We start from the raw sequence: 25,541 nt of genomic DNA on the forward strand, positions 1-25,541 counted from the left end.
GAAAGTGTGGCAGAGGAGAAGGATTGAGGAAGGAAAGGAGCAGGAAATGAGAATAATGGAAAGGAGGAGGATGTATTAATGGACAATGAGAGAAAAGTGGGGATGAAGAGAAGGTTGGTGAGAATTTAGAGCTTCACATCTGGAAAGAGGAGGACTAACGAGAAAGGAAGAGAGAGGAAAGTAGAGAAAAGAAGGAAAGTGATCTGAAGATGAAGTAATAAAAGGAGGACAACTGAGAGGAGTATACACTTATGACATGAGGAGACGAGGTGATCAGAGAAAAGGTCAAATAAGGAGTTAGGAGATGAGGGAAAATCAGAAGAAAGGACAGGAGGAAAGAAGAGGTGATAGAGGAAGTGAAAGAAAGACTGATGACATAAAGGAGATGAGGACACATGTTGAGAGGACAAGTATGAAAAGGAGAGCAGAGGCAAAGGGAGAAGGTTTGAGATGTAAGGTGGACAGAGGTGGGAGAAGGTTGTGTGAAAAGGAATGAGAAGATGATGCGAAGGAAGAGGAGAGAGGAACAGATCAGAGATTGAAGAAGGGAAAACAGAGGAGATAAGTCACGACAATATGAGGCAAGGAAAGAGCAGACTGTAGAAGAACTAAAACAAGGGAAGACAGGAGAAATAGTGAAAGGATATATTGAGAAGAAGGGAAGAGAACAGGTGGGAGAAGTAAGGGAAACACAGAGAAGATGATGCATGACTGAAGGGAATCATTGAGAGGAACAGATTTAACAAGGAGGAGAGGAGGCAAGAGATTAGATTAGGGGAGAAACTGTGAAAAGATGATGTGTAAGAGGAAAAGTGAGATGGAGAAGGAGGAAGAGAAGGTGATGCATGATTTCATTGGAGGACTGAGGAGAAAGAGTGAGCTGAGAGGGGAGGACAGACGGGCCAAGAGGAAAGACAAAATGTAAATTAGAGAGGAAGAAAGGAAAAGGTGAAGGAGACGAGAGGAGGACAGGATGATTTAAGGAGGGAGCAAAGACAAACTGAAGGAGAGGAGAACAAAGGACGAGGGAAAGCAAAGATGTTCGGATGATATTTATGGAGAAAGGAATGACAAGATGACGCAAGGGACTACAGTAGAAGAGGAGACACATCGAACCTTAAAGGGAGGAAGACCGAGGAGAACTGAAAAGGAGAACTGAGATTTAAGGATAGACGCTCGGGTAAACACTCTTCATGCCCTCCTGCCTGAGTGCTATACATAGACACACACATTCACCTATTTTCCACAGTGGCTGAGAGACTGTCATAACAACTGTTTGGGCTCAGCCATTGAAAGTTTGACCTGAATAAACAGCAGGATGTGAGGTACAAACTTCATTCAAAGTGCTCCAACATTTTTTAAGCCACATCCTGGAGCCTCATTTCTAAAAATATACATTTATAAAATAAACTCTGTGCAGAATAATAACTATGTTCAAAATAAAGAAGCCTTTGCTGCTGTTCTTATGAAAAGCTGTGTCGTCTTTTATTTTCTGTAATACTGTGGAAAAATAATTACATACAATTTGAAAAGAAAAACATGAAAATAAAAGAACATTTCAGTAATATCTTGAATGTTTTTGTACAGTTTTTTTTCTCAAATAAAAGCGATAAACAAGTCATCAAACCCAACATGAACATAATACACATGTGAACAAGATATAGGGTTAAAATAAAGGCTGAATATATGCTTATATGAACACCCTCACGGTCCCTCTCTCACCCCACACGCACACCCCCACTCCAAACATTTTTGAAGTGCGATACGGCGTCCTCCTCTCTGTTCTGATGGCCGTCTTCATGCGCTGAACATCAATTAATCCTGTTCACTGGTGCAGCTGTTTCACAGAATGAGGGACGAGCTCGGGCTCCTTCCTCGTGTCCTAAGGCCATGTCTCCTTCACTCTGTCCTACCAGCTGTGCTGCTTTCAACTAGGGTTTGACTGATGTGGTTAATATTTTACTCCTTCAAAATGTATCATTTGTATAGCAACTGAATCTCCTCAACAAGGTGGAAAGTGTTAGGGGACGATAAATTGGAGATACAATTCTGTTACGTTTGACAGCTCATAAAGGCAGTCTGAAGTTATAAACCATCAGATTTTAGTCCCAATTAATTTGGGGTTAACACATTTTGATAAAACAGGCAATGGTGTTTTAAAACAGCATCTTTATATACCACTTGAGGCAGCAAAGAGGCTAGGTCTACAGCCACACTATACTTATGATACCCGTGCACATGAGATCGTTTTAGCACCGTTTCAGAAATGATTGCAGTCAAACTCATCACATGATCATTCACGTAAACTTTGCAGGCACGAGACGGTGTGAACATGAACCAGGTCCATGCCGCTGCATGAGGGAATTTAGCAAATAGTTACATTTTGGTTCTCTTTCTGTAGGCAGTAGCAGGATGACAATAGGAAGAACGTATCTCCACATCGACTGCTTGTGTAGAAAACAAGGTGAGCAAACCTAATGTGTTACCAATGCTGAATTAACTTCTACTAGTCAAGGCTGATATTGTTTGAAGTCTCCCAGAAATAAGTGACTAATCAGGCAAGGACACTGACAGGTCAGACACAATCAGGCAGAGAGTGTTTTTAAAAGTGTCTGTTTCCACCGTTCAAGACTAAGAAGAAATCCCAAACCAAACCTTAAAACTATAATGGATCAGTAGGGTTTAATAGTCTCAGTTTTTGTTTTTACTAGCCTTTTAGACTGAATTGGAATTTCGTTTCACTTGTTTTTAGGGGTCATTTTATCCTCCCACCATCAGTTGAAAGAGCCATATCTTGTCCCTCCTACATGTCATCTCTAATTGATGCAAGATATCGTAGTGGTTGCTCAAATCAATCAAGATTTTTCACAAAAATTGGGCTTATGAGCTGATAGTATCCGATATTTAGTCAAACCAGTGAGTCAAACCCTAATGTCTACAGTCCAGTGGTCCCAACACACGTATAATGGTTTGAAAACACACATGGTGTTACAGGCTGCAAACACACACATCCACAAAAAAGCATGTTGGACAGTACATGTTTATGGAGACACACACACACACACACACACACACACACACACACACACACACACACACACACACACACACACACACACACACACACACACACACACACACACACACACACACACACACACACACCCATGAGCATACACACACAAAACACAAATGGCTGCTGCATTTGTTTGTCTGCTCAGTTCATTTTCTGCTTTTGGCACTCAGTGAAGACTCCACAAGGTAAAAATGGACACTCGAGTTGGTCTTGGAAAGCGCGGCGTGGCACAGAGAAGTTAGCTGTGGCTCTGGCCTGGTTTTTTTAGCCGTGGGTTGGCCTAGTTGACACAGAGTTTTGGCTATTTGCGGCCTGGCTGAGTAGTCGTTTGGCCACACACATGCAATCTCGTTTTTTCGCTGGGTTGATTAATCAGAACCCCCTCTCTCTGATGCAAAAGAAACACTGCATATAAGACACACACTTTCGACAATTGTCCATTCTTCCACTGGTGAGGTTACAACACAAATGGAACCCAAGAAAAAATAAAGTGAAAATACTGATTATCATACAAAGAAATGAACGTGGAGGACGACATGAAGCTGTATATTCTCCCAATGCTCCAACATATATACACTAACGTAAGATACACTACTCCATGTGAAGAACATTTGGAAGAAAGCTATGAGAGAAATGATTCCTCTGTTGACGTGAGGAGTATTTTTTAAATGACAACCTCTTAAATGGGAAGCTGTTGATGTGACACAGGGGAGTAAAGCGATGAGAGGTACACAAGGAGAAGAGGTGCAGTAAACACTTCCAGACTCCCTCATAAACTGCATTTCAACTCTACCTCTGCTTAGCATTTTTGGCATCCATGGTGTCTTTTACATATTAATACGCCCCCCCCAATGTCAGCAGAGTGTAAAAACTAAAGAGGGAAGGAGTAAGTACCTGGCTTTGTTTTTGTTGGCCTCACTTCGTCCTCCGTGTCAAATGTTCTCATTCTACACAAGGTCATAGCATCGTTTCAAGTCGGACGCAAAACACCGCACGGCTACAACTCTGTAAAAAAGGGTTGTAAAGAGGTAATAGTATGCAGTACCAAGGCTGTGATAACCGTATAAATTTAAAAGGGTGCTCCGTCTGCCGTTCTTCTCCTCTAACTATACTGAAATGTTTTATACGGTGACCTTGAAGCGCCATCTGATACTCTAATCAGTGGCGTGGCGGCCGTTTCCTTTATGAAAGTGTTTATTCAAAACAGGGGCAATAAATACAACTTTTACTGCCCCCCTAGCAAAGAAGAATTACCATAATATAATGTATCTGTGAAGGGTTGATGGGGTGGCTGATAAGTATAAAGACTCGATGATTACCTCCAGAGATGCTAAGATATTTGAGTTCACTTTGCCGCCTCGGGTCTTTCTTTCAGAGCATCTGCTATCATTGTTTTACGGCTCACAAATGTATGGAAGAGATAGAAAGAGAAGAAGGTGTGTTTCAATAAAGCGTGCCTTTAAGAACATGTCAAAGCAGTTCCTGGTGATTGTTTGAAAGAGTCATGTATTATCTAAAAGTCCCTAAAGGAATAAAAACAATGGAAGTTTAGAGTTTAGTATAAAGTAAAGTTTGATGCTGCTGCTGCCGAGTCTAATCCACACTGATTGTCACCATTACAGGTGAATTTGTGCGATACAAAACAAATCCAATTTTACTTTCAAATCAGAACATGAAGCAATTTTAAAACCAGAAGGAATTTGATCTTACTTAAGCACACAAACAACATTATTGATAAGTCGCTGGGAGTCAAATTATCTCCTGTGGGGAGGAGGCATTCAAAGCTCTCTATAAAACGGTCTAATAATGTCCTCTTGTAACCGAAGTTGGTATTTAAATACTTTTAATGATTTATTTCTTATGATAACTCATTTAGATGTTGTTATAAGGCAATATATTTCATTGTTTCATATTCCAGGTACAATACACACTTCTTTTGATGGTTGATAATAGCATTAACTTGGATTGATTTGGCGGTGAAAAACGTCCTGATTTTTTAAAGATCCGATGAGTCAGACGGACACATACGATCTTCTCTCTTGTTGTTAAACTATTTGTTACTGGGAGTTGGTTATAACAGACCTGTAGTTGCACCAGTAGAGGTTAGTAGGATAATTTAATACGTTGATTATTATGAGCCTGTTGGGTTGAAATCCAATCACACGTACCAAAGCTGACACACGATAACGAAAGTAATCTCAGACGTAAAATACCACCAAATGTTTCTTCTGCAGGGAACAAACCAATATACTTACATATAAATGTACACAGTACCGTATGAGCTAGATAGAATCCTCTGTACCTCCGTTTTGATATGTTAGACTACACTTCACATTGCTTACATAGTTCACAGCTCAAAGAGAGCAGCCGCTTTCTTCTCCATCCATCATTTTGAATGTCGTCGACGATTGAAAAAAAGGCAGTCCGGTCCAAAGACTGGAAGTCAAAGAGAGAGTTTCACACCAAACAGAGGTATCCACCAAATAGATCTGCTGGATATTGATCCTTGTGGATTGAAGCTCTTCAATTTCTTTCATTTCAGTCTACAAACAACCACTCAAATAAACACCATCCATCACCTTTTTGAAGAAACTCAAAACGTTTCCATTACATTAAAAAGTGAGTTTCACCCAAAACGCTGAACCTTTGGTCCACAACCCCTTATAAAAATACTATAAAATGTTTCAGAATGCCTTTTTCTTTTCGTAGTTTCCGTATAAATATGGGAACAAAATCTATCCTACTGTGCAAGTGAGAGAAACAAATACTTTTTTTTGACACTGGAGGGGAGGTATCTTTTTTTTGTACAAATTGCAGAAATTGATTGAATGAAAAAAGCTCTCCCGCCACACCTCGTTTCACAAATACTGTGTACAGCGATGACCTCGAGTGAAATGCATCGGGATGATTAAAAATGACGGACGAGGAGGAGAAATGAGCATTCGGAGACGCTTGCTACCACTCCTTTCCTTTGCTCGCAGATGTGGAAAACCTCATTCTCCAGACTTACAAAAGAAGACACACTTTCGTAATTTGTGTCTGTTGGCACGTAAGCATTGGCACTCTGGTCACTAACTGTACCACTTTAAGAAACTGTGTCCCAGTTAAATCAAGGTAGATCCTGTAGGCAATGGCCACTGGGCAAGTTTTAGTGAGGAAAAGGATCAAAAAGTGCCAAATATGTTTATAGTCCAAGCTGCCCCGTTGCTGCAATACATCGGAATAAGTCCTCAAGGATCTGTGTGTGTGTGTGTGTGTGTGTGTGTGTGTGTGTGTGTGTGTGTGTGTCTGTGTGTGTGTGTGTGTGTGTGTGTGTGTGTGTGAGAGAGTTGTGTATAACAGGACGGTTTGCTGTAGGTCACTGTACTGCATCACATCGTATAGGTTTGTACAAGGAAATAACTTTAAAATGACCTCCATTTGCACCTATTTACAGAGATGAGCAAAGTGTGATGCAGGGAGATGAAGAGCAAGACCAGGAATTCAGGAAGGGAAAAGTTCCTCTGCTCCTCTTCAAGCTCTGTGCGCTCTTCTTCTCTTTCCGTCTCTTTCCTCATGATTGTGGCTCTCGCTGTCACCCTGCAGGTCCGCGTGTGAACATCGCTTTGCATGTGTTGTGTGAGTTGCTGCTGAGTGTGTTTCGTAGCGATGCTGCGGTGAGTTGTCGTGGGGTTTTATCGGTTAAAAACTGAACCAAATTCCATGCACTGGATGCTATGGAAACAGAATTTCTTTTTTTGTTTCGTTTTTGATTAATGCGTGTAATACGTACTGCAGTTTCAAAAAGCAAGTCAAAGAGAGAGTGTGTTTCTCAAACGTGAGTCTGCATCCGCTGCGTGTGTCTTTGGGAATAATCAGAAGGCGGAGACGAGTACGAGAAGCGAGTGGCGGTTCCATACTGCCCCAGCCCCGCTTCAGGACTCTGTTGTCCTGGTCCTGGTCCTGGTCCTTGTCCTGGCCCTGGGCCCATCCCTGGCCCCGGGCCCATCCCTGGCCCCGGGCCCATCCCTGGCCCCGGGTTCATCCCTGGCCCCGGGCTCATCCCTGGCCCCGGCACTAGCACTGGCCCGGTCCCTTGTCCTGTCGGATACATCTCGTAGGCTGGCCCTTCCTCTATGGGCGGAGCAAAGCCTATGCGGTAAGTAGGATACTGGGAGGGGTACCCGTAGTTGTCATAGGCCAGCTGGGTGGTGTTGTCCATCAGTCCGCAGTCCCCGGGGTAATCTCCAGGCGACTGTAGAGCTGGTATGGGAGGTGCTTGCTGGCTCTGAGCCACCCGGGTGAAGGTGTTGAACTGGGCGTAGGTGCCGTGGGATATCCTGGATGGCGGGCGGGGGTCGTAGCAGCCTGTTCTTGATCCTGGCACCGCGCTGGGGGGAACAGCACCACTGGCTCCAGCAGGGGATCCGCTGGAGGTGGGGCCGGCCGGTCCGATATTTGGGTTCGGAGAGCGGAACTCGCCCTGGTAGTGGATGGCACGGGACTGGGGGCGCGCCTCCTCATGGGTGGTGGCTCGGACGTTGTAGTAGCCATTGGTTGGATCCTGTGGTCAGAATATATTATTATTAAGGAAAGAGCTAAATGAGGCTAAAGACATCCAAACATCTGGCCTGTGCTTCCGTTAGCTTGGCCTCCTATTAAGGAAAAGCCCCTTTTAGTCAGCATTCACCCATTCACACACATTAATACAGAGGAAGAGGCTACCATACATGGTGGACACTAACCCACACACTGTTGGCCATGCTATTGGGAGCAATTTGGAGTTAGGTATTTTGCCCGTGAACACTTCTGGGGATTAAAACACCAACTTCCTGACTGGTGGACATCAGAAAACCTCCCGAGCTTCTAAAACTATATCAGTATCGTTTCAGGCTGACATAGTTGGTGACGGTGGGGCAGTTTGTAGCTTGCTGTTGCTCATGCTATGTCCAAGTGATGCAGTGTGTGTATGAACAAGAGACAGGATGACACTCCTTCATTTCACCAGGACAAACGTTGCATGATATGGTTAAGCACCATGCAGGATGTATTGTTCGAAAGGCTGCTGATTAAAAACAATATCAAAACGTGTCTCTGAGCAAGGGGTCTTCTCACCTTCAGCTCGTACTCCTCCCGGGTGTCGCTCTCGCTCCTGATGTCCTGCTTCAGGTCCATGTCGTCTTTGAACGGCTGAGTGGAGGGAGAGAGGGAAACAGAGGGCAAAAACTAAACCATCAAACAACGAAACACACACACGGAAAGAGGGAGGGTGAGAAAGGAAAGGAGGAGGAAGAGAGGAAAACAGAGTTTCAGGTTTTTCATCCCAAGAGAGAAGAAGACGAGACACGGTTAGTCGCTGGAAAAAATATGTTGGACCCAACTTTTGAACCGCTCCAAAGTGGTCTCGCTATTTAGACTCTCCAGGACTTCCAAATGATAAAGGGGGAGTTGATTAACAACTATTATTTAATTTGATATTTTTATTGTAATTTTACTTCATTTAATATTATTTATTTATTCTAAATTAATCAAATACATTTTATTAGATTTAATCTCAAATGCATCTGTCAGTAGTAGCTTTGTCACGTTTGTGCGCAGCATTTTTTATATCTTTTTTGGTGTGTGTATTTGAAGGCAAGCCGTGGGCAGTGTGTGTGTGTGTGTGTGTGTGTGTGTGTGTGTGTGTGTGTGTGTGTGTGTGTGCGTGCATGCGTGTGTGTGTGTGCCTCTCCTTGCATGTCGCCCTTTGTGTCGGTGTATCTGTACATTTAAGCCCATTGACCCGTGCGCCTCCTCTCCGCGGCCCCCGGTGACTCAGATGGGTTTCTACTCACGGAGTACATGGCCTTGACCATCCGGGTTGCCGTGGAGACGTCGGCCGCCTCCTCCTCCAGGCTGTGGGTCTCTTTGTTGACCGTCTCTACCTTGATGTCTGGTTTACCGAGGGTGACACCGCGGCGACCTGGAAGAAAAAAAACACAACCCCAGGTCATGTTCTGGGTCAGGATGCATTCACTTATTATAAAAAGCAACCACGACTCAGACTTTATTCGCCTTGTCTCTTTTATTTTCTTCAGTTTTCCATTAAGGGAACAATATGTCAGAAAAATGCACATTTCTTTGTTATGAATATCCTCTTAGAGGTAGCAAGGGTTGAAGATGTTGCAGATTTTTCTGTCAGAAGGCCTCATGTGATTATTTATTTGAATCCTCACATTTAACCTGGACTGAAAGTTTATGACATTATGCATAATTAAAAGCCCTGTGTAGGATGTGTACATTTCTGACATTGAATTGTATACTCTCTCTAACATTTAGATACAGCTTCTTCATTTATGGTAGCGCAGAAGGTGGTGAGAAGGTTTGGATAAAATGTTGTCTTAATTGAATTGTTCTTTTCCTGACCAACAATTAGACACAACAGTCAGATTTGTACAAAAATTGAAGCAAAAAGGAGAATATTTAGCATTGCAAGCACCTGTCAGACATTAACCTTGTTACTGCAATAAATAACATATATATGTTTATTTGTATTTACATTTATACATATTATATAAATGATAAATAAAAGAGCTGACACATTTCTGTTTGTCTCGTATTTGAATAAGCCACAACATTAATCTTATTGTAATATTTCGTAACACTTCCATTAAGTCTAAATTTAGTGCCATCGCATTAATATCAAGCTAAATCAGAATCAGAAATACTTTATATATCCCAAATTGAGAAATTGTTTTGTTACCGCAGCAAAATGCAATACAATATGAAACATATCAACACATTAGAACTAAAAAGAAGAACTATACAGGTAGTGAATATTGAATGAAAATATAATATAAGTGTACAGTGTGCATGTTGAGTCCAATTCAATTAAGCATAGGCAGAGATTACATTGACTTCATGTAATTATATTGCTAGAATTTAAGATGGGTTGGCTATGTGATCAAAATTATGGGATTTATGGCCTGAAAAAAAATGATGATTTCAATGATAAAGAGCCCTATGATACTTTTGGGGGTTTTCCCTTTCTTGTGGTGTGTTATACAGGGATTTTTGTTGCCTCCATCACTGTGTTATACTTAGGTTTCTCTTTGCTAAAACCCCAACACATTGTACATGATAGGCTAAGGGGTGGGACCTCTCTAAGCAGGTTGAGCAATCACAACAGAGCCGGTCAGTCAACCAATCAGAGCAGACTGGGCTCTGGTTTCAAACGGAGGGTGAAAAGAGGTGCTGCTTTCTGAACATTAAAGCATGGAGACATGTCTCAGTAGAGACACTAAATACAAATATGAACCTGAAATGTAGCATATTAGGCCGTCTTCAAACAGTTCCCAGCACAGAGCAGTCAATATTTGTCAAGATGAACAACTCTCTTCCAGAAGCAGAGACTTTAACTTTAAAGATTTAAATCAGTGAAGTCTTGAGCTGCACGAACGAGAGACCGATTATCTGGAGCCACGGCGATGTTTGTTTGAGTCTCTATTTCCAACGGTATCTTTTTCTGTAGCCGCGTTATCAGCTCCGAACCAGAAAATATACTCTTATCCTCAGAAAATCCGTCTGGGAACTCTGCCAGTCACCTTCATTGTCTTTCCCAATTCTTTATTTGCTGTGGAGCTGCTCAAATCAAACAACTTAGAGACACCGGATGTTCTCTGCTTTGCTGAAGTGTGGTTTGTGCTCGTAAATGCTAATTCCATTGCTGTGAAAACAACATAGGTATTCATAGTTTAAGTACCATTTACCTTTAAATGCTTGTGTTTACCCCTATGTTATTTATGTACTTTATCTAGTGCGGCATATGCATATGATTAATTTAAAAATAATCACACAATTCCATGTCAGGAGAACAAAAAGGGTACAGTAGGCGTTTTAGGGCAGTTTGCCATAAATTATGAATATTCATTAATCTCATTTGAATAAAATGCTATACAGCTGGCACACGTTTCTCTCTTCAAACGTGGAGAGGCAGAATGACAGATGAGTGGATGAAAGAAAGACTGATAGACATGTATAATAAGTGCATGCGTGCCTCACACACACACACACACACACACACACACACACACACACACACACACACACACACACACACACACACACACACACACACACACAGATATTGGAGAGCCATGTGTGCACTTACTGCCTTTGCGTTGGCGGTAGAGGAAGAAGGCGAGCGCCAGGAGAAACATAAGCAGCAGAATGCAGGAGCCCACCGTACCAATGGCGATAATTCCCACTGGAACAATATCTGAAACAAACACAAGCAGATAAAAAAAAGGGAGTCAGGGTTGAGGGACAGCTGCTGCCTCATTGTTACAAAAACCTGCACGGATGTTAGGTTGTTTAAGTATAAGTCCTGCGTTCCTAGCTTAATGCTGGATCTCTGAAGGCTGAATACACGTTGATAAGGCATGACAAGGGATAATAAAAGGAGAAAATGTTAAGGTAGGTTTTCCGAAAGCTTCTGAAATCTGACAGCGGAAAGAGTAAGATCGACAGAGCATGAAGAAATAATTTTCTGAATAAAATGTGGAATTTTCCTTTAACGTCAACAGAACATTTAGAAATACTTCTCAGCCTCCTTTGTTGATGTGTGCCGTGTTCATGCCTCTTCTTCCCCTGTCTTTTACTGGTGTATTGCAGTAGATGCCTGGGTGTTACGTCACCCGAGTGCTCATACTTTAAAGTCAAACTAACTAGATAGAATGCTTTTTCTCTCCTCCTTTACAAATACTTTCCTTAAATGTTTCAAAAACATGCTCCTTTGACGTCTGCAGTCTTCTCCTGCTCTTGTTTGATTGACACAATGCTACCAGGTCTCTCAGGGCCCGGTGGCAAACATTTACAAAGATATCTCCGATGCCCCAAAAAAACATTCCTCCCTTTTATTATTCTCTATAAAACTATTGAAAGCACAACTTTAATGGCAGCTCATCCATTGAGTTTAAGGAATCCTTCAACCATTCAAGATGTTCTACACATATACATACACACAAATAATTGTACATATTGTAATAAACATGTTTTCTATTGTGGAACACTTTTTATTTATCTTCCTATGTTTTTATAAATATTTATTATTACATCATTGGACACTTTACCTTCTATTTCTATATAAACGTGTGTTTTGTCTATTTATTCCAAAATCTTAATTTAACTCCTTATATTTCATTTTTTTATTTGCGTTTCTTTCCTTTAAACCCAATTTTCCTTAGGGTAGATGACATATTTTGATTCTGTTTCAGATATAAAGCAAACTGAATGACCCAAGAAAAGTTACTTGTAATATTTATAACAAATCAGAGCCTTCCTACATTCCTACATCCACGTCTCATTTTATTATTATTCATTTATTATCTACAGAGGTGAAAGAGCTGACTAGATTATTCCAGGAGCAAATTCTCAGTTTGATCTGTTCTATCATGATGATAAAAATCAAACCCCGTCATTCACTGTCTGTTATCCTGATCCACTCTCATTTCCATACCCGTCTCCTTCAGGGTGATGATCATGGTCCCGGGTCCGAAGGAGTTCCAGGCGGTGCAGTTGTACGGTGAGTGGAAGTCTGTCTCCATGACGTTGTTGATGGTGAGGGTGGAGAGGACGGCTCCGCCCTGGGCTTGAGGTTTACTCTGCTCCACGGTGTACCGCTCCATCAGCGTGCCCTTCTCCTTCTCCCACACGTTTTCCTTCCACGCCCAGACCTGAGGCACACAGTTTAGGAACATGTATTATTGTGGAACTTGAAGAGGATAAGGGATGCACAATTAATCAAAATGTCTTCAACGTTGCAGTATGATTCCAGGAAGCACTTTATTTGTTAACGTCTCTGCTGAATATGTCTTCAATCATTGCTCTCCTTGTCAAAATAATCACATTTCAATATTTGTTTGAAATCGTTTAGCTCTAGATTATACATCCAGATCAAATTCAGCTGCTGCATGCTGTTTGCATTTAGATATATTAACCAATTAACCAATTAAGTCCAAGATCTTATAATCGGGATCTCCTGATTGTCAACTTGATTTGCTAAAGTCCCTGTCAGGTATCTTTGGTTATCCAAGTCAGTATCAACTTATACATCTCTTTGCAAATCCACTAAAAATCAAACTTGTCTTTTATTTACTCTTTTATCCATCTATGCAATTCATCCAATACCTTTTTTTACCAACTAAAGATGACTACATTTTCTCTTTGACATGCTTCGATGGAGTTTTTTGAATCCTTTGAAGCCTTGAATCTTTTATGGTCTGCAAAGCATTCTGTAAATGTGTTAAACTTTACTACAAGGACCTTTGTTATTGTGCTCATTTTTTTGCATTCCTGGTGGACAAAAGTGTTGTCCACTAAGATCCGACGAGTTTAAATAGATGACAGGAATGAAGAATAACTGCATGGAAAAACTAATCTTGTCCCTGAAAGTCTTGTTTACTTGTACATGTCATAAAGAGGTATCAGCATTATATTGAGACTGCTTCATAACCACGGTAAAAGTTCCTCGTAGTAACTTCAAAAGTACTATATAGACAGGATGTGCAAACATTAAATATGAACACATGAATGCAATCATTTTTTACAGCCGAGCACGTATCTTAACCTGCTCTCGACCTCATGTGTGATCTGCCATTTAAAATAGATTGCATTAAATGGTGAGGCAGGTGTACATCCATTTAGGATTAAGATAAGATTAAAGGCTTGGTAAATGTGCGCACTTAGACTTTTGCAAAATCTATAAATCTGCTCCTAATCGACACAGCAGGAGCAGTCCTTTAGAGCTGATAGGAGGCAGCGTGATGAAGCAGAATCTCCAATACGTTTCATTTGTTGGATATTTATCTAAACTCCTCTCCGCCGATTTCTCACGAGGGATCAATAAAGCAAATTTCCCGTTTATCTTATCGTGTATAGTATTACCCCCAATAAACACACACACACACACACACACACACACACACACACACACACACACACACACACACACACACACACACACACACACACACACACACACACACACACACACACACACACACACACAGTACACACTCAGCAGATGGCTGTTGTTGTTGAGAAAGGTTAAGAGAGCAGGAAATACATTTTAAGCAAAAACAAATTAAATTCTCACACCTTGGTAACTATGTATGCTTTTTCCTGGTGCAGTATGCTCCAAATTAAAACCGTTGAGGCCGGGAAAGAAGAATAAATCCTCTCACACACACACACACACACACACACACACACACACACACACACACACACACACACACACACACACACACACACACACACACACACACGGAGTGCATCAAGTGTACAAGAGCGATAAAAACTCAAGCAGGTTTTTCTACTTAAAATCTGCTGAGGTTGAAATTTGAGGGTATTAAAAATGGAGCATGGCAATATCAAATATACATAAAGCCATATGTTTGGCTAATGTACCTTTTAACCTGAAAAAAAAAGAGGAAATCAAGAGTGTATGAAATTAAAAAGAGACTCAAACCTTCTCCCTCTCTCCGACAGTCTTAAATAATGCGTCTTTTCTGTCTGCCTCTCTTTCAGCTTTTATTCCTCACAATGATTTTATTTTATTGCACCACCTCTGTCTGTGTTTCCATTCCTCAATACCTCATTGCCTATTTTCCACACACACATACACACACAGCATCATACTCCATATTTTATAAGTCCTTGTGTCTCTGCATTAAGCCGAGACTATAATGTCGTATCACATTATACGCTCTGAGCTCTCTGCCGCTGCAGCAGTGGGCTGAAGCTTCCTAAAAGCTCTGATTTCTGTCATGTCGGCACAGCACAATTGGATAATTGACGCTGAAAGGTACAGAATTTTACTCTCCCTCCATTTCTCCCCCTCTTATTTCAATCTGTTATACCCCCCGCCCTCTCTCTAACTCATTCCAGCCTTCAAACTGGATTTATTTTCCATTTTCTGGCATTCTCCTGTCTTTTAAAGCTTTAAAGCACATAGCACAACACTCATAGACACTTTGTATCAAGCTGTTGATCAAGTATTGCACTCAAGAAAAAGGCAGGAGTAAAAAAGAAAAACAGCTTACAGCAGTTACAGCACATTTTCAGGAGGATATCCATTACAGTTTGCTGCTGAGGCAATCTGTGTGGAAGCTTCCTCACAGAAAAAAGATGGCTTCCACTTTGTGAGGGACCGCTGATTTGGAACCGTTTCGGCTGGTTGCTCCAATTCATACTGAAATCAAGATGGTATCGACGCCGCGCTGACCCTTTCATGGGGGAGATAACTTTGTAACTCTTACTAAAAGAAACACCAGAAGCTGTGTTGCATTATTCCTTGCATCCATCTCCTTTTTCATTCCTACCACAGCAGCTGCTTTTGATGAGTCACACCTTCCCGCTCAGAGGAGGAACAGATTGTTCTCACATATTTGGGACACAATAGCGGCACGATCGTTGTGGGAAAAGCAGAAAGGAGGTTTTAGTGTTCAGTGTTTTTTACTGGAAGGTGTACAGATCAGGTGTTCTGTTTGAGGTTGATGCAATCTGAGAAAAAGGTCGAGCACGACGACAGAAGATTACGACTTCCAAGGATAGACTTACAATCTTATCAGGTGGGGGGGTGCTGGCGATGTAACACTTGATCTCTCCCCGCTCCCCTCTGACAGCGTACTGAACTGGATCGCTGGAGATGATTGGAGGGCCTGAGCCAGAGAGAGAGAGAGATGGATGAGACATAAGAGGATTTCTAACAAATCATAATGTTTGAGAAGCATCGTTTGCATTCAACTTAACAACAAATCAAAAAGTCATAAGCCCATCAACCCTCGCTGTTAGAGCCGTAACCAAGGACCCCCAATAAAATGACTTTATATTACAGTTGACAATGTGATACAGGTTGGTTTATACACTTTTAAGCTTAAGTTTATGCTCATTTAATTCTATCTCCCAGTTGGAAAAGCTTTAAAGGGGCCCTATTATGCTAATTTAAGGTTCCATATTTGTATTTTGTGTCTCTACTGGGACAAAAGGCTCTTTATTTTTCTCATACTGCCTGTCTTTTCGCCCTCTGCCTGAAGCCAGAGCCCATTCTGCGCTGATTGGTTAGCTGGCCGGGCCTCTGTTGTGATTGGTCAACCTCTTAGAGCTGTCCCGCCCTTTAGCCTAGGACTTTAGCCTTTGCAGACCATTCACATGCACCAAAACCTCTATAACACACTACAGGAAAGCTAACATCCCAACAAGAATAATAGGGCCTTTTTAAAAAGCTATGGCAGCTTGATGAGTCATCTGGCTAGGACGAAATAGGACTTGACTTTGACCCTTTAAATTCACAGACTCCATCAATTTCATATCGGCTCAGAAAACTGACAGTAAAGGTGGATCTATGCACCATCCATTAACTTTCTTTCATTAGTTTGATCCGTGTTTACATTCCTAATGGAGTAACGTTGTGTGAAAGAAGCCACTCTCTGACTTCAAGGACGTGACAATGAGCGTGACCCTTTGTCAGTTGGCCAAGATTGAAGGAACATTTGTGAACTCGCCTTCTCGTAATTGTGTTAATTGTGTTTGGTTTTGATTTATCAAGTAATTGCTGGTCTCTCTGTGGTGCGGGAGGGAGTTTTGACATTGAAATGTTGGCTTTGAGCCTGTTTCACCGCTGAAAAATTAGCTGTTGGGTTCGGGTCAGGCTTGGACCTAAATGATTCATGCCGGGTCGACAGGCAGTACTTTTTCGCTCCACATTAGAGGCGTCATCTGTTGGAGACATACATGCATTTCATAGGAAATCACTCCAGATTGAACAAACACATCATGGTGCTCGTAATTCATTTCCCGCGTTTGACAGAGAAACAGGGCTTTGCTGTGTTTAGATAGATTTATTCTACATGTACTGTTTATGCATATTACAGTCTAATATTACACTCATTAATATCAGTAGTAGTTGGATATGACTGACCGTTGACAGTGAGGGTAACCTCCGTCTCTCCGACTCCAATCCGGGGAACGATGGCCTTGCAGACATACTGGCCTGCATCGGCCTGGCTCACTGACTTCAAATACAGCTGATTGTTGTTGCTGAGCACCTACACACACACACACACACACACACACACACACACACACACACACACACACACACACACACACACACACACACACACACACACACACACACACACACACACACACACACACACACACACACGTTTAAGAATGCACAAGGTTAGAAGCAGGATAGTGGCTTTGTGATGTGGAGGGCGGCGGATAGAGAACTATTTTTTAAATAAAGGAGGGGGATCTATATTTAATTCATAAAACATGTTGATTTACTCGGCAGGCTCCATTAGTTTTTTTCATGTAGCTTTTTCTTAACGTGTTAGGCATGAATTAAAGATTTAGGATATGAAGACTGAGTCTCACTTACTGTCGTCTGCTTTATTACTGAGCAAACATTTATGGAGTCTAGGCCGTGGAAATTAATATAGGCTGGGGTTTTCTGTCTGTAATTCCCCCAGTATGTGGCACTTCTCTTTCTCCTTTCACACATTAAATATTTGACATTTCATTGGAATAAAATATTAAATCAGACATGAATGAAACATGTAGGTCAAAGTTTGGGGGAAGGTTTGATGAGTTTTGTTCCTCACCATGCTGGAGCCCTTTTTGGTCCAGGTGAGGGTGAGGGGGGGGTTTCCGGACCACTTGCAGTTCAGAGTGACGTCAGAGTCCACGTCTACTGTAACCGGCCGGGGCTCCACAACCAGTATAGGACCAACTGAAAGGGAGTAAGGGAATAAATAAGACCCCTGTATGCAGACACAAGTTGGAATACACACTTGATGATAAATAAATATGTGAAAACTGATTTTATATAACCAGAATCTGCAAAATATTATCAAAAAGAATACATTTTCTTTTATCATTTGTTGGAGGAGATCATCGGGGAAACCTTTCATGTAGCTGGCAGTAAAACGAAACCTCTTATCACAGAGCAAGCGTGCTATAGTGCAGTAAATGTTTCCCCTTCTCCTTTAATTGTATACACTCTAAGAGCGTCATTTTCTTGTGTATATTTTGCAATTCACTTATTTATTTGAACACTTTATTGGTATTTTAGTACATCAACGGCAGTGTCTGTGAAAGGTTTAATTACCAACACATAAATGACAGGAAAACAGGAACAGCAATGCACATATAATAAGAATGCAATAAATGCACAACACATTAGAAATGCATGTTTAGAGAGTATACACACACTTAATTGTCTTTTAATAACCTTGACTTTAAGTGTAATTTAAATGACTGATGTGTTTTACGGCCCTTAGAAGTGTTTATTAAACAGCTGAAGATACACAGAAAAAGGAGGAGAGAAAGAGGGGACAACTTGCAACAAAGGGCAGTCCTACTAGGTTGGTATTTGTGTTTCTCAATAATGATTTTCAGTAAGTAGGGTTTGTTTAATTCAATGTACTTTCACTACTATTTGCGATTAGTGGTTCAATTTGCAGTGACCTGAGAGAAGTGATAACACAGTAACCATCTACAGTAAGTGGATTCTGCACAATACATGAAAACACTAACAAAAAATAAAAGCAGCGTGGCTCTTCAGACAAATATAGTTACTAGAGCATATAAATATCAGCAGAGTCCCACTCAGCTCTCTACTCACAGTGCACGTCCACCAGGATGCTGACGTTGGTGCTTCCCACGACGTTGAAGACCTGACAGGACACGGGCTCGGTGAAGAAGGAGTGATCAGCTGTGGTCATGAACACACTCTCCCTCGCCCCCTCCAGCAGCACGCCACCTTTCGCCCACCTGACACAGAAACACATGCCCGTTAAACAAGTTCCCCCAGCATTACAATCATTGTTATGTTATTGGTGGGAGATCTCCAACGCATAGGCCTAATGGCTTTTTCTAATTTTTTGGTGGGGATCCAAATGTTTGCACTATTAGACGACAAGTGTTTTTATATTATCAATTAAAGTCCCATTCAAACAGCCTTCATGTCAAATCCCTGGGGAAAGATTGCAAGCTAAGGAAATACTTTTCTCTTCATTTTCGTTATCCAGATATATAGCTCAAAATCATATAACCATATTGCGCGTCTGCCATTAGATAACTTTTTAATACAGACTCAATAGGCTTAGTGCCTAAGTGCCTGGCAGCAGTCCCACACTGGGACCCTCCGGTGTCGTTTTAAACCTCAGATTAAAACTACCGTGTTTAAGTCCAGCGTTTAGCAATTTCAGTGCTTCAGTGCTGTCACTTAAGATTTACGTCATGGTTTAATTGTTTAAATATTCAATACTTTCTCCAATTCTGTTCTGCAAGCAGAAATTACAATTCAGTATTGCCTCCAGACGGCAGTTACAAGCAGATTGGAATGGATGGAGGAAAAAAAATCTATTGGCATTACACAGGATTGCAATCTGGCTCCTGAAGTTGGACTGCAGGCATGCAATGAAACTCTGTCCCTAAAAATCATCAAAAACTCCATCACATACTGCAAACAAGTGGCAACAAGGCTCCTAGAGCAAGTAGTAACCTATGCTTTGTTTGATAACGTGTACAGAATCTTTAGATAGTAAAGTAATATCCTTAAATATTTGTACTGAAATACTGTTCTAAGCACCTACTTCACCTCTCATAACTAAAACTATACATTATATGTTTTGATGCACTCAGTTTTCCACCATAAACAGGGTGTTGCAAATACAACCTGGGAATCTTTAAAGGGCCCTGTTTTTTTGGGGGAGTTTTCCATTTCCTGTAGTGTGTTAAAGTGCTTTGCATGTAAGTGGTCTGCAAAGGCTTAAATCCCAAAGCTGCCTCCAGAGGGAGTTTCTCTCCCACACTCTCCCCCCTCTGCCTGAAATGCCTCCATTGGACATCACTATGTAACACTTGCGCTATTGGCTAGCAATCCAACACATTGTACGTGATTGGCTAAGGGGCGGAACATCTCTAAGCGGTTGACCCATCACAACAGAGCCGACCAGCTAACCAATCAGAGAACTGCAGTTTCGGACAGAGGGTGAAAAGAGGTGCTGCAGCACAGAAAAATAAAGAGCTTTTTGAACATTAAAGCATGGAGACATGTCACAGTAGAAGCAGAACATTTCATCCATACCTGAATCCGATGATTGGAGGGTTTCCGGTGGCCTGGCAGGTAAAGGTGACTCTCTCACCTTCCATGACGGAGCGAGGCTCGATGGACAGGGTCACCATGGGAGGGTCTGCACAAGAAGAGATACATATTTGATATACAACTAAAGATAAACCACATGACTGCCTTTGTTTCAGTGAAATGCATCATGAGGGATGATTACCTACATAGTTTAATGACAGAAACTTAACATTTCACAATAAAATGATGTATTTGAAACCTACATTTTAACTACATCTACTTTTACTGCTTTTTTCCTCCCATAAATTCCAACATTGGCTATGAAAAATACATCAGTCGTTTTTATTGAACATTCAAGCTGCAGTTTTCTTTATCAGCAATCATTCCTTATTTCTTATATGTTACAATTCAACTCCCTTAAATCACAAAAACAGTGTAAGGTTTTCCTGATGTTGAAGAAAATCAACTTGCTCAACCGCTTCAGGATAAAACTGAGTGGCTCCAAAGAGGATGCTAAATCAATGCAGCAGCTATAAAAAAAACCTGGAACCCGCCCAGGTTTGAGAATGGTGAAAAATAGCAGCTATAAATTCCTAAACACAGCACGTAACTTCAAGTTGACAGGTGCTGGGCAGGTAATTTAAATTATAGCGTGATTTCTCTATGTGCTGACACAAAAACAGACCCCCCCTATGCACCTTTACACTGTTTCTGACAAAATGGGAAACATACGGTGGACGTTGAGGGCAACGGTAGCTCGTTTGCCCATAGGAACCGCCGGGTTGCTGGCAACACAGGTGAAGTTGCGACCGCTGTCAGTGTCGGCCGGTGTGATGGGCAGGTAGCTCCTGGTCGTCACCCTCTTCCTGTCAGGTAAAACCTCCTGTTTCGGCAAAGAAATAGAGAAGGAGAGGATGGATGTGGATAGAAGTTTAGGGAGGGAGAAAAAAAAAAAGATCAAAGAAGAGGAGGAGGAGCACAGTGGATGGGGAAGGACGAGAAGGACATAAAAAGGAGCGAACGGGAAATGTCATGGGAGAAATAAGAGAGGAGAAGGGGAGGAGAAAATGAGAGGGACACAGGATGGTTACTAATGGAGCCAAGAAATAGCATGGAAATAGAAAGAGCAATCTGTACTGAACAACACTTTCAGACATGACGCAGAAAAGGAAACTGAAAAAGTTCAAAATAGAAACAACCAGACGTCTCTGAGTTCTGGTACTTCATCGTTATTATGTTTAATATCGGTGCAGGGAAATCTAGAAAACGCTCTTCTAATTATCACGAGCAATTCAATTGTATGAGGACCCTCGACCTTGCTTTCAAAATGAGAGCTGAATACTTATGTAGAAAAGAAAAGAAACGAAAGTTGGCTCATCGTGCGGATAGAAGACGCAATTTGAAGACGACATCTTGAGCTCTGGGAATTAGAAGTTTGCATTGTTCACATTTTGACGGTTGATAGATTAGGAGGACTTTCTTGTTCATTGGATTTATGAATCAATAATGAACCCTCTTTGTTGCAGCTATAAGCTATTAGTCTTATGCTATACACTGCAGTCTCCTTGGATTCTTGAGGTGGGATGCAGCAACAAAATCTGTCAAGAAAGTGTTCACAGCCTTCACTGTAGTGTAAAAGCGTGGTCAGTAACACAATAGCATAAGAGCAGCATGTAATATGTATGAGCATGTGTGGGGGGCATAAAACAGGCTGCAAGAGATGTAAAAACATCTGTGTTTGAGTGTCTGAGTCAGTGTTTGCTGCTGCCTCCATGTGCATATGAAAGCATGAGTGTATGTGTATGTTTTTGAGTGTGTGTGCGTGCGTGTGCGTGTGCGTGTGTGCACTTGCAGGCATAATTTCATGAGTGTAGGAGAGAGTATGCAGGAGCGTGACTGTGGGAGAAAGGAGTGCAAAATATATCGCTGTGATTATACGTGTCACTTAGTACAGTTCCTGCTTTTACGTGTTGGTGTGTGAGGGAGAGTCTGCAAGTGTTACTTGGGTTGATTAAAAATGTCTTGGATCTATGTTTCCCGTTGTGTCACGACCACCAAGTGTGGAGGTGTTTCTTCACATGGGCTTCTCTTGCGGTAAACAATGCCCATACAACATTCATCAAAGATGGAGTGTAATTATAGGCACTTTTAAAAGTGGTGCAAAAAGTTCAGGGCTCCCTGAAAGAAAACAATGAGAATTACCAGGATATGTCGACCTAATTGCAACCCTTTTGAAGTGTAAATTGTGGAAGTCAATAGCTTATTTTAAACTGTAAACGAGCTACATCACGGTTAGATGACTTCACGTCACCACCGCTAAGCTAAAGGTGGGTAATGTTAGCGGGATAATGTTCAGTAGTCTCATTATTATCAACCTCCATTATTATGACACATAGAAGCTTTGAGACTATCAGGAGTGGGGTATTTACTGAAGTATTATATGTCATAGAGGTATACAAAAACTAAAACATTTTGAGTCGTGATAACCGTGCTAAGTGCTAAAATGCTAACTAATTTCTCGGTTTTAGGACTCATGCTCCACTCTATTGGCGAGCAAAGACCCTTGAAAACACAAGATCAACATTGATCTGACAAAGAAAAACAAAACTTCTTAAATATTTTGTGATTCACAATCATTCTAAAGTTACTGAAATATCAGAAGCACTTCTATCAAACTGCAGCACGTTGCCCGAGAGGGAATCAAACCTACGACTTAATAAAAGTAAGTCACCGTGCAGATATTATCCGGTTTCATTCCAAACCTCATTGCCTTTTATTAAACGTTTAAAACCTCTCAAATGGAGAGAAAACCAAAGGCACAATTACCATGATTCTTCCATATGGATATCACGCTCCAACACTTAATTCACAAATCATCTGAAATGTTATACAACTCATACATATCTAGTGAGTTTGCACAACAACAACAAAAACACAAACTGATTTGATACATGATATGATAAAGGAGGGGTTTGATGTGTCACGCTGTTGTTTTTAAATGAATATAATGTTTTGTCTCAAAAGGATTGAAGAGATACAACATGCTGGGTGTCTGCATGCTCTATTGAGGCTTCATTATTCTCAACCTGGTCCAAAAATGCTGTTATTTCACTTAATGTGAAGTATGACTCAATACAATTTTCAATACATTTTGTTTGGCTGTTTTTTTTTTATCAGACACCAGAACATGGCTTTCTCATATATTAAGAATCAGTGTGATGTTTACGCACCTTCACCGACACTATTTAAGGCAAGTATTTAGTTATCTCAAGATCTTTCAATCCCTTACCAGGAATCAAAGCACAACATGCTGCAGGCAACTGGTTATCAGGTCAGAATTTTCAATTTGTAAGCATTTAAAAAAGCTTTAAATAATAAATATGCTCTCCATCGGCAGAGATCTTATCATTTTGTCAACCAAGAAGCATGGAAGTCTTGTGCTGACTTTGCACCACGGGGTGATGTGAGGCCTGAGGTGTACAAACTGTAATTCCCCTTTGCAGCGCCCACGGCAAAAAGCCTTTAAACAAACAAACAAGCAGAGTGAGAGTGCAGTTACCGAGGAGCAGGCTGAAGAAACTAGACTTTTACAAACACTTTTCCACTAGTAGCCTTCTGAGATTACACATATTACTAAAGTCTTTATGTGGGTTTTATGTTGCATGACTTGTGTGCATGGGCGTGTGTGACTCACCGTGGACTGCTGGGCCCCCTCCACAGCCACTCCATCCTTGGTCCACTGGATGTGCGCTGCAGGCTTGGCCCCGCGGGTCACACAGGTCAGGTTGTACGGGTTCCCGGCCATCAGCAGGAGCTCCGGGGTTCCCTCGACCACCGGGTCCCCGGGCGGGACTGCAGGAGAGACACACACCAATCCAAGCTTTAAAGAGGATGCATTTATGCAAGCGTGCACTAATGCAACCAGACAGACCTGTATATGTACATAAAAGAGCAGGAACTCCTTCAAATCAACACGTTGGATTGGATGTATAGCATTTTTCTGCATGCATGACCTTGCCAATAATTCTCTTCTATATATTTTATATTAGTATTTCACAATTACCAGCAGCTTCTTGCCTGCAAAAAGATTATGTCTGACATTAAGATGCCCTGGATAAATGGCCAGCTCCACAAGAGTGAGGAGAAATAGTAAATGCCTCGCTTAATAGCTATACCACCTGCTTTCAATGGATTTCCCTACCTGCATTTGTAGCAAAATGTATTGTTATATTTAAAAATGTGAACCTGAAAATGAGCAGAATAGGGCCCCTTTAAGGTCTTTCCATGTGTGAATTTAAATTGATGCACTTTTAACTACACTTATCCATAAAGAAGTTCCTTTAGGTGATGCTCATTCTTCTAACATTTCTCTGGTTTTATAAAATCAAACTGTGGTCGTTAAAGGGAGAACGTATCAGAGACATTGGCCATTTTATCTGCAGCCAGTTCACTTACTGAGTACATTCAGTTTGGCCCTCCTGGAGCGCAGGGCGGCTTCCGTGGCCTGACACTCGTACAGAGAGTCATCGGACAGCTCAGAGTGGGAGATCTCCAGGTTATACTGGCCGATGTCCAGAGCCCGGAGCACACGGTACCTGGGCCAGGCTGCAGGACACACACATATAGATAACAGAGAGTCAACCGATAGAAATGTGCTTTGTTCCGTTGTGAGTCATGCATGTTTATTCACAGGTCAGAAAAGCTTGACGAGTTTAGAAATGAATCTTCTGGAATGATGTTTGAAAATGGTGGTTACAGCTCAACAAAGTAACCTATGAAATGATGGCTGACACAAAGAAAAGGAGACACATACAAGCTGCAATTAAAGGCATGAGTCATCATCACAGCACTGCCTTCAAAACAGATAACATCGTTATTTTAGAAACACTGAGTGACGTTACACTGAAGAACTTTGTGTAAAGGTTTGGTAGAAAACTTTTGCTTGTTTAGACAGACATTTGAATTCCCAGTGGAAATTAAAAAATTCACAGATGGTAGAAAGGTTCACATTTTTTACTTTTTATGATATATTTTGTGGTGAGAATGCCTAATTGTGGAACATTGTGTTTGACAGTCATACCCACTGAAGGTAATATATTTAGTACTGTTGGTGAAATAATGCTTTAAATGGCTGCTTCTCGAGCTGCATATCATGCTGTTTTTCAGTACAAGGAAAAAATATATAGGAAAAGCAACAACCTTCAGAAACATTTCATTCATCCACCATTTTCCTTTTATTCAATGTCAGTGACTGTATATGTGTCCTCTGCTTTGTTTACCACACAAATCAGATGTAAAAGCTCTTATGAAATGGATAAAAGCTGAATCACAATGGCATTACGTCAATCA

General features: G+C 41.3%; 1 protein-coding gene across 2 annotated transcripts in view; it reads right to left on the reverse strand.

Moving 5' to 3' along the window:
* Positions 1 to 1,483: 1,483 nt before the first annotated feature.
* Positions 1,484 to 25,541, reverse strand: part of kirrel1b (kirre like nephrin family adhesion molecule 1b) — a 72,180-nt gene continuing 48,122 nt past the window's right edge. The window contains exons 3-15 of one of the 2 annotated variants that reach the window (XM_063886806.1): positions 24,648 to 24,797; positions 23,887 to 24,044; positions 20,925 to 21,075; positions 20,196 to 20,301; positions 18,729 to 18,877; positions 17,707 to 17,834; positions 17,016 to 17,142; positions 15,656 to 15,756; positions 12,552 to 12,768; positions 11,205 to 11,312; positions 8,890 to 9,017; positions 8,171 to 8,245; positions 1,484 to 7,619 (exon numbers count right to left, since the gene is read on the reverse strand). In XM_063886806.1, the coding sequence (XP_063742876.1) occupies positions 6,888 to 7,619; positions 8,171 to 8,245; positions 8,890 to 9,017; positions 11,205 to 11,312; positions 12,552 to 12,768; positions 15,656 to 15,756; positions 17,016 to 17,142; positions 17,707 to 17,834; positions 18,729 to 18,877; positions 20,196 to 20,301; positions 20,925 to 21,075; positions 23,887 to 24,044; positions 24,648 to 24,797 (2,330 nt within the window). In that variant the 3' untranslated portion in view covers positions 1,484 to 6,887. Of the gene's footprint in view, positions 7,620 to 8,170; positions 8,282 to 8,889; positions 9,018 to 11,204; positions 11,313 to 12,551; positions 12,769 to 15,655; positions 15,757 to 17,015; positions 17,143 to 17,706; positions 17,835 to 18,728; positions 18,878 to 20,195; positions 20,302 to 20,924; positions 21,076 to 23,886; positions 24,045 to 24,647; positions 24,798 to 25,541 lie in introns of both variants that reach the window. The other variant, XM_063886805.1, reaches the window with a different exon arrangement.

This window comes from Eleginops maclovinus, chromosome 6 (genome assembly GCF_036324505.1).
Source record: "Eleginops maclovinus isolate JMC-PN-2008 ecotype Puerto Natales chromosome 6, JC_Emac_rtc_rv5, whole genome shotgun sequence".
Classification (NCBI taxonomy): domain Eukaryota; kingdom Metazoa; phylum Chordata; class Actinopteri; order Perciformes; family Eleginopidae; genus Eleginops; species Eleginops maclovinus.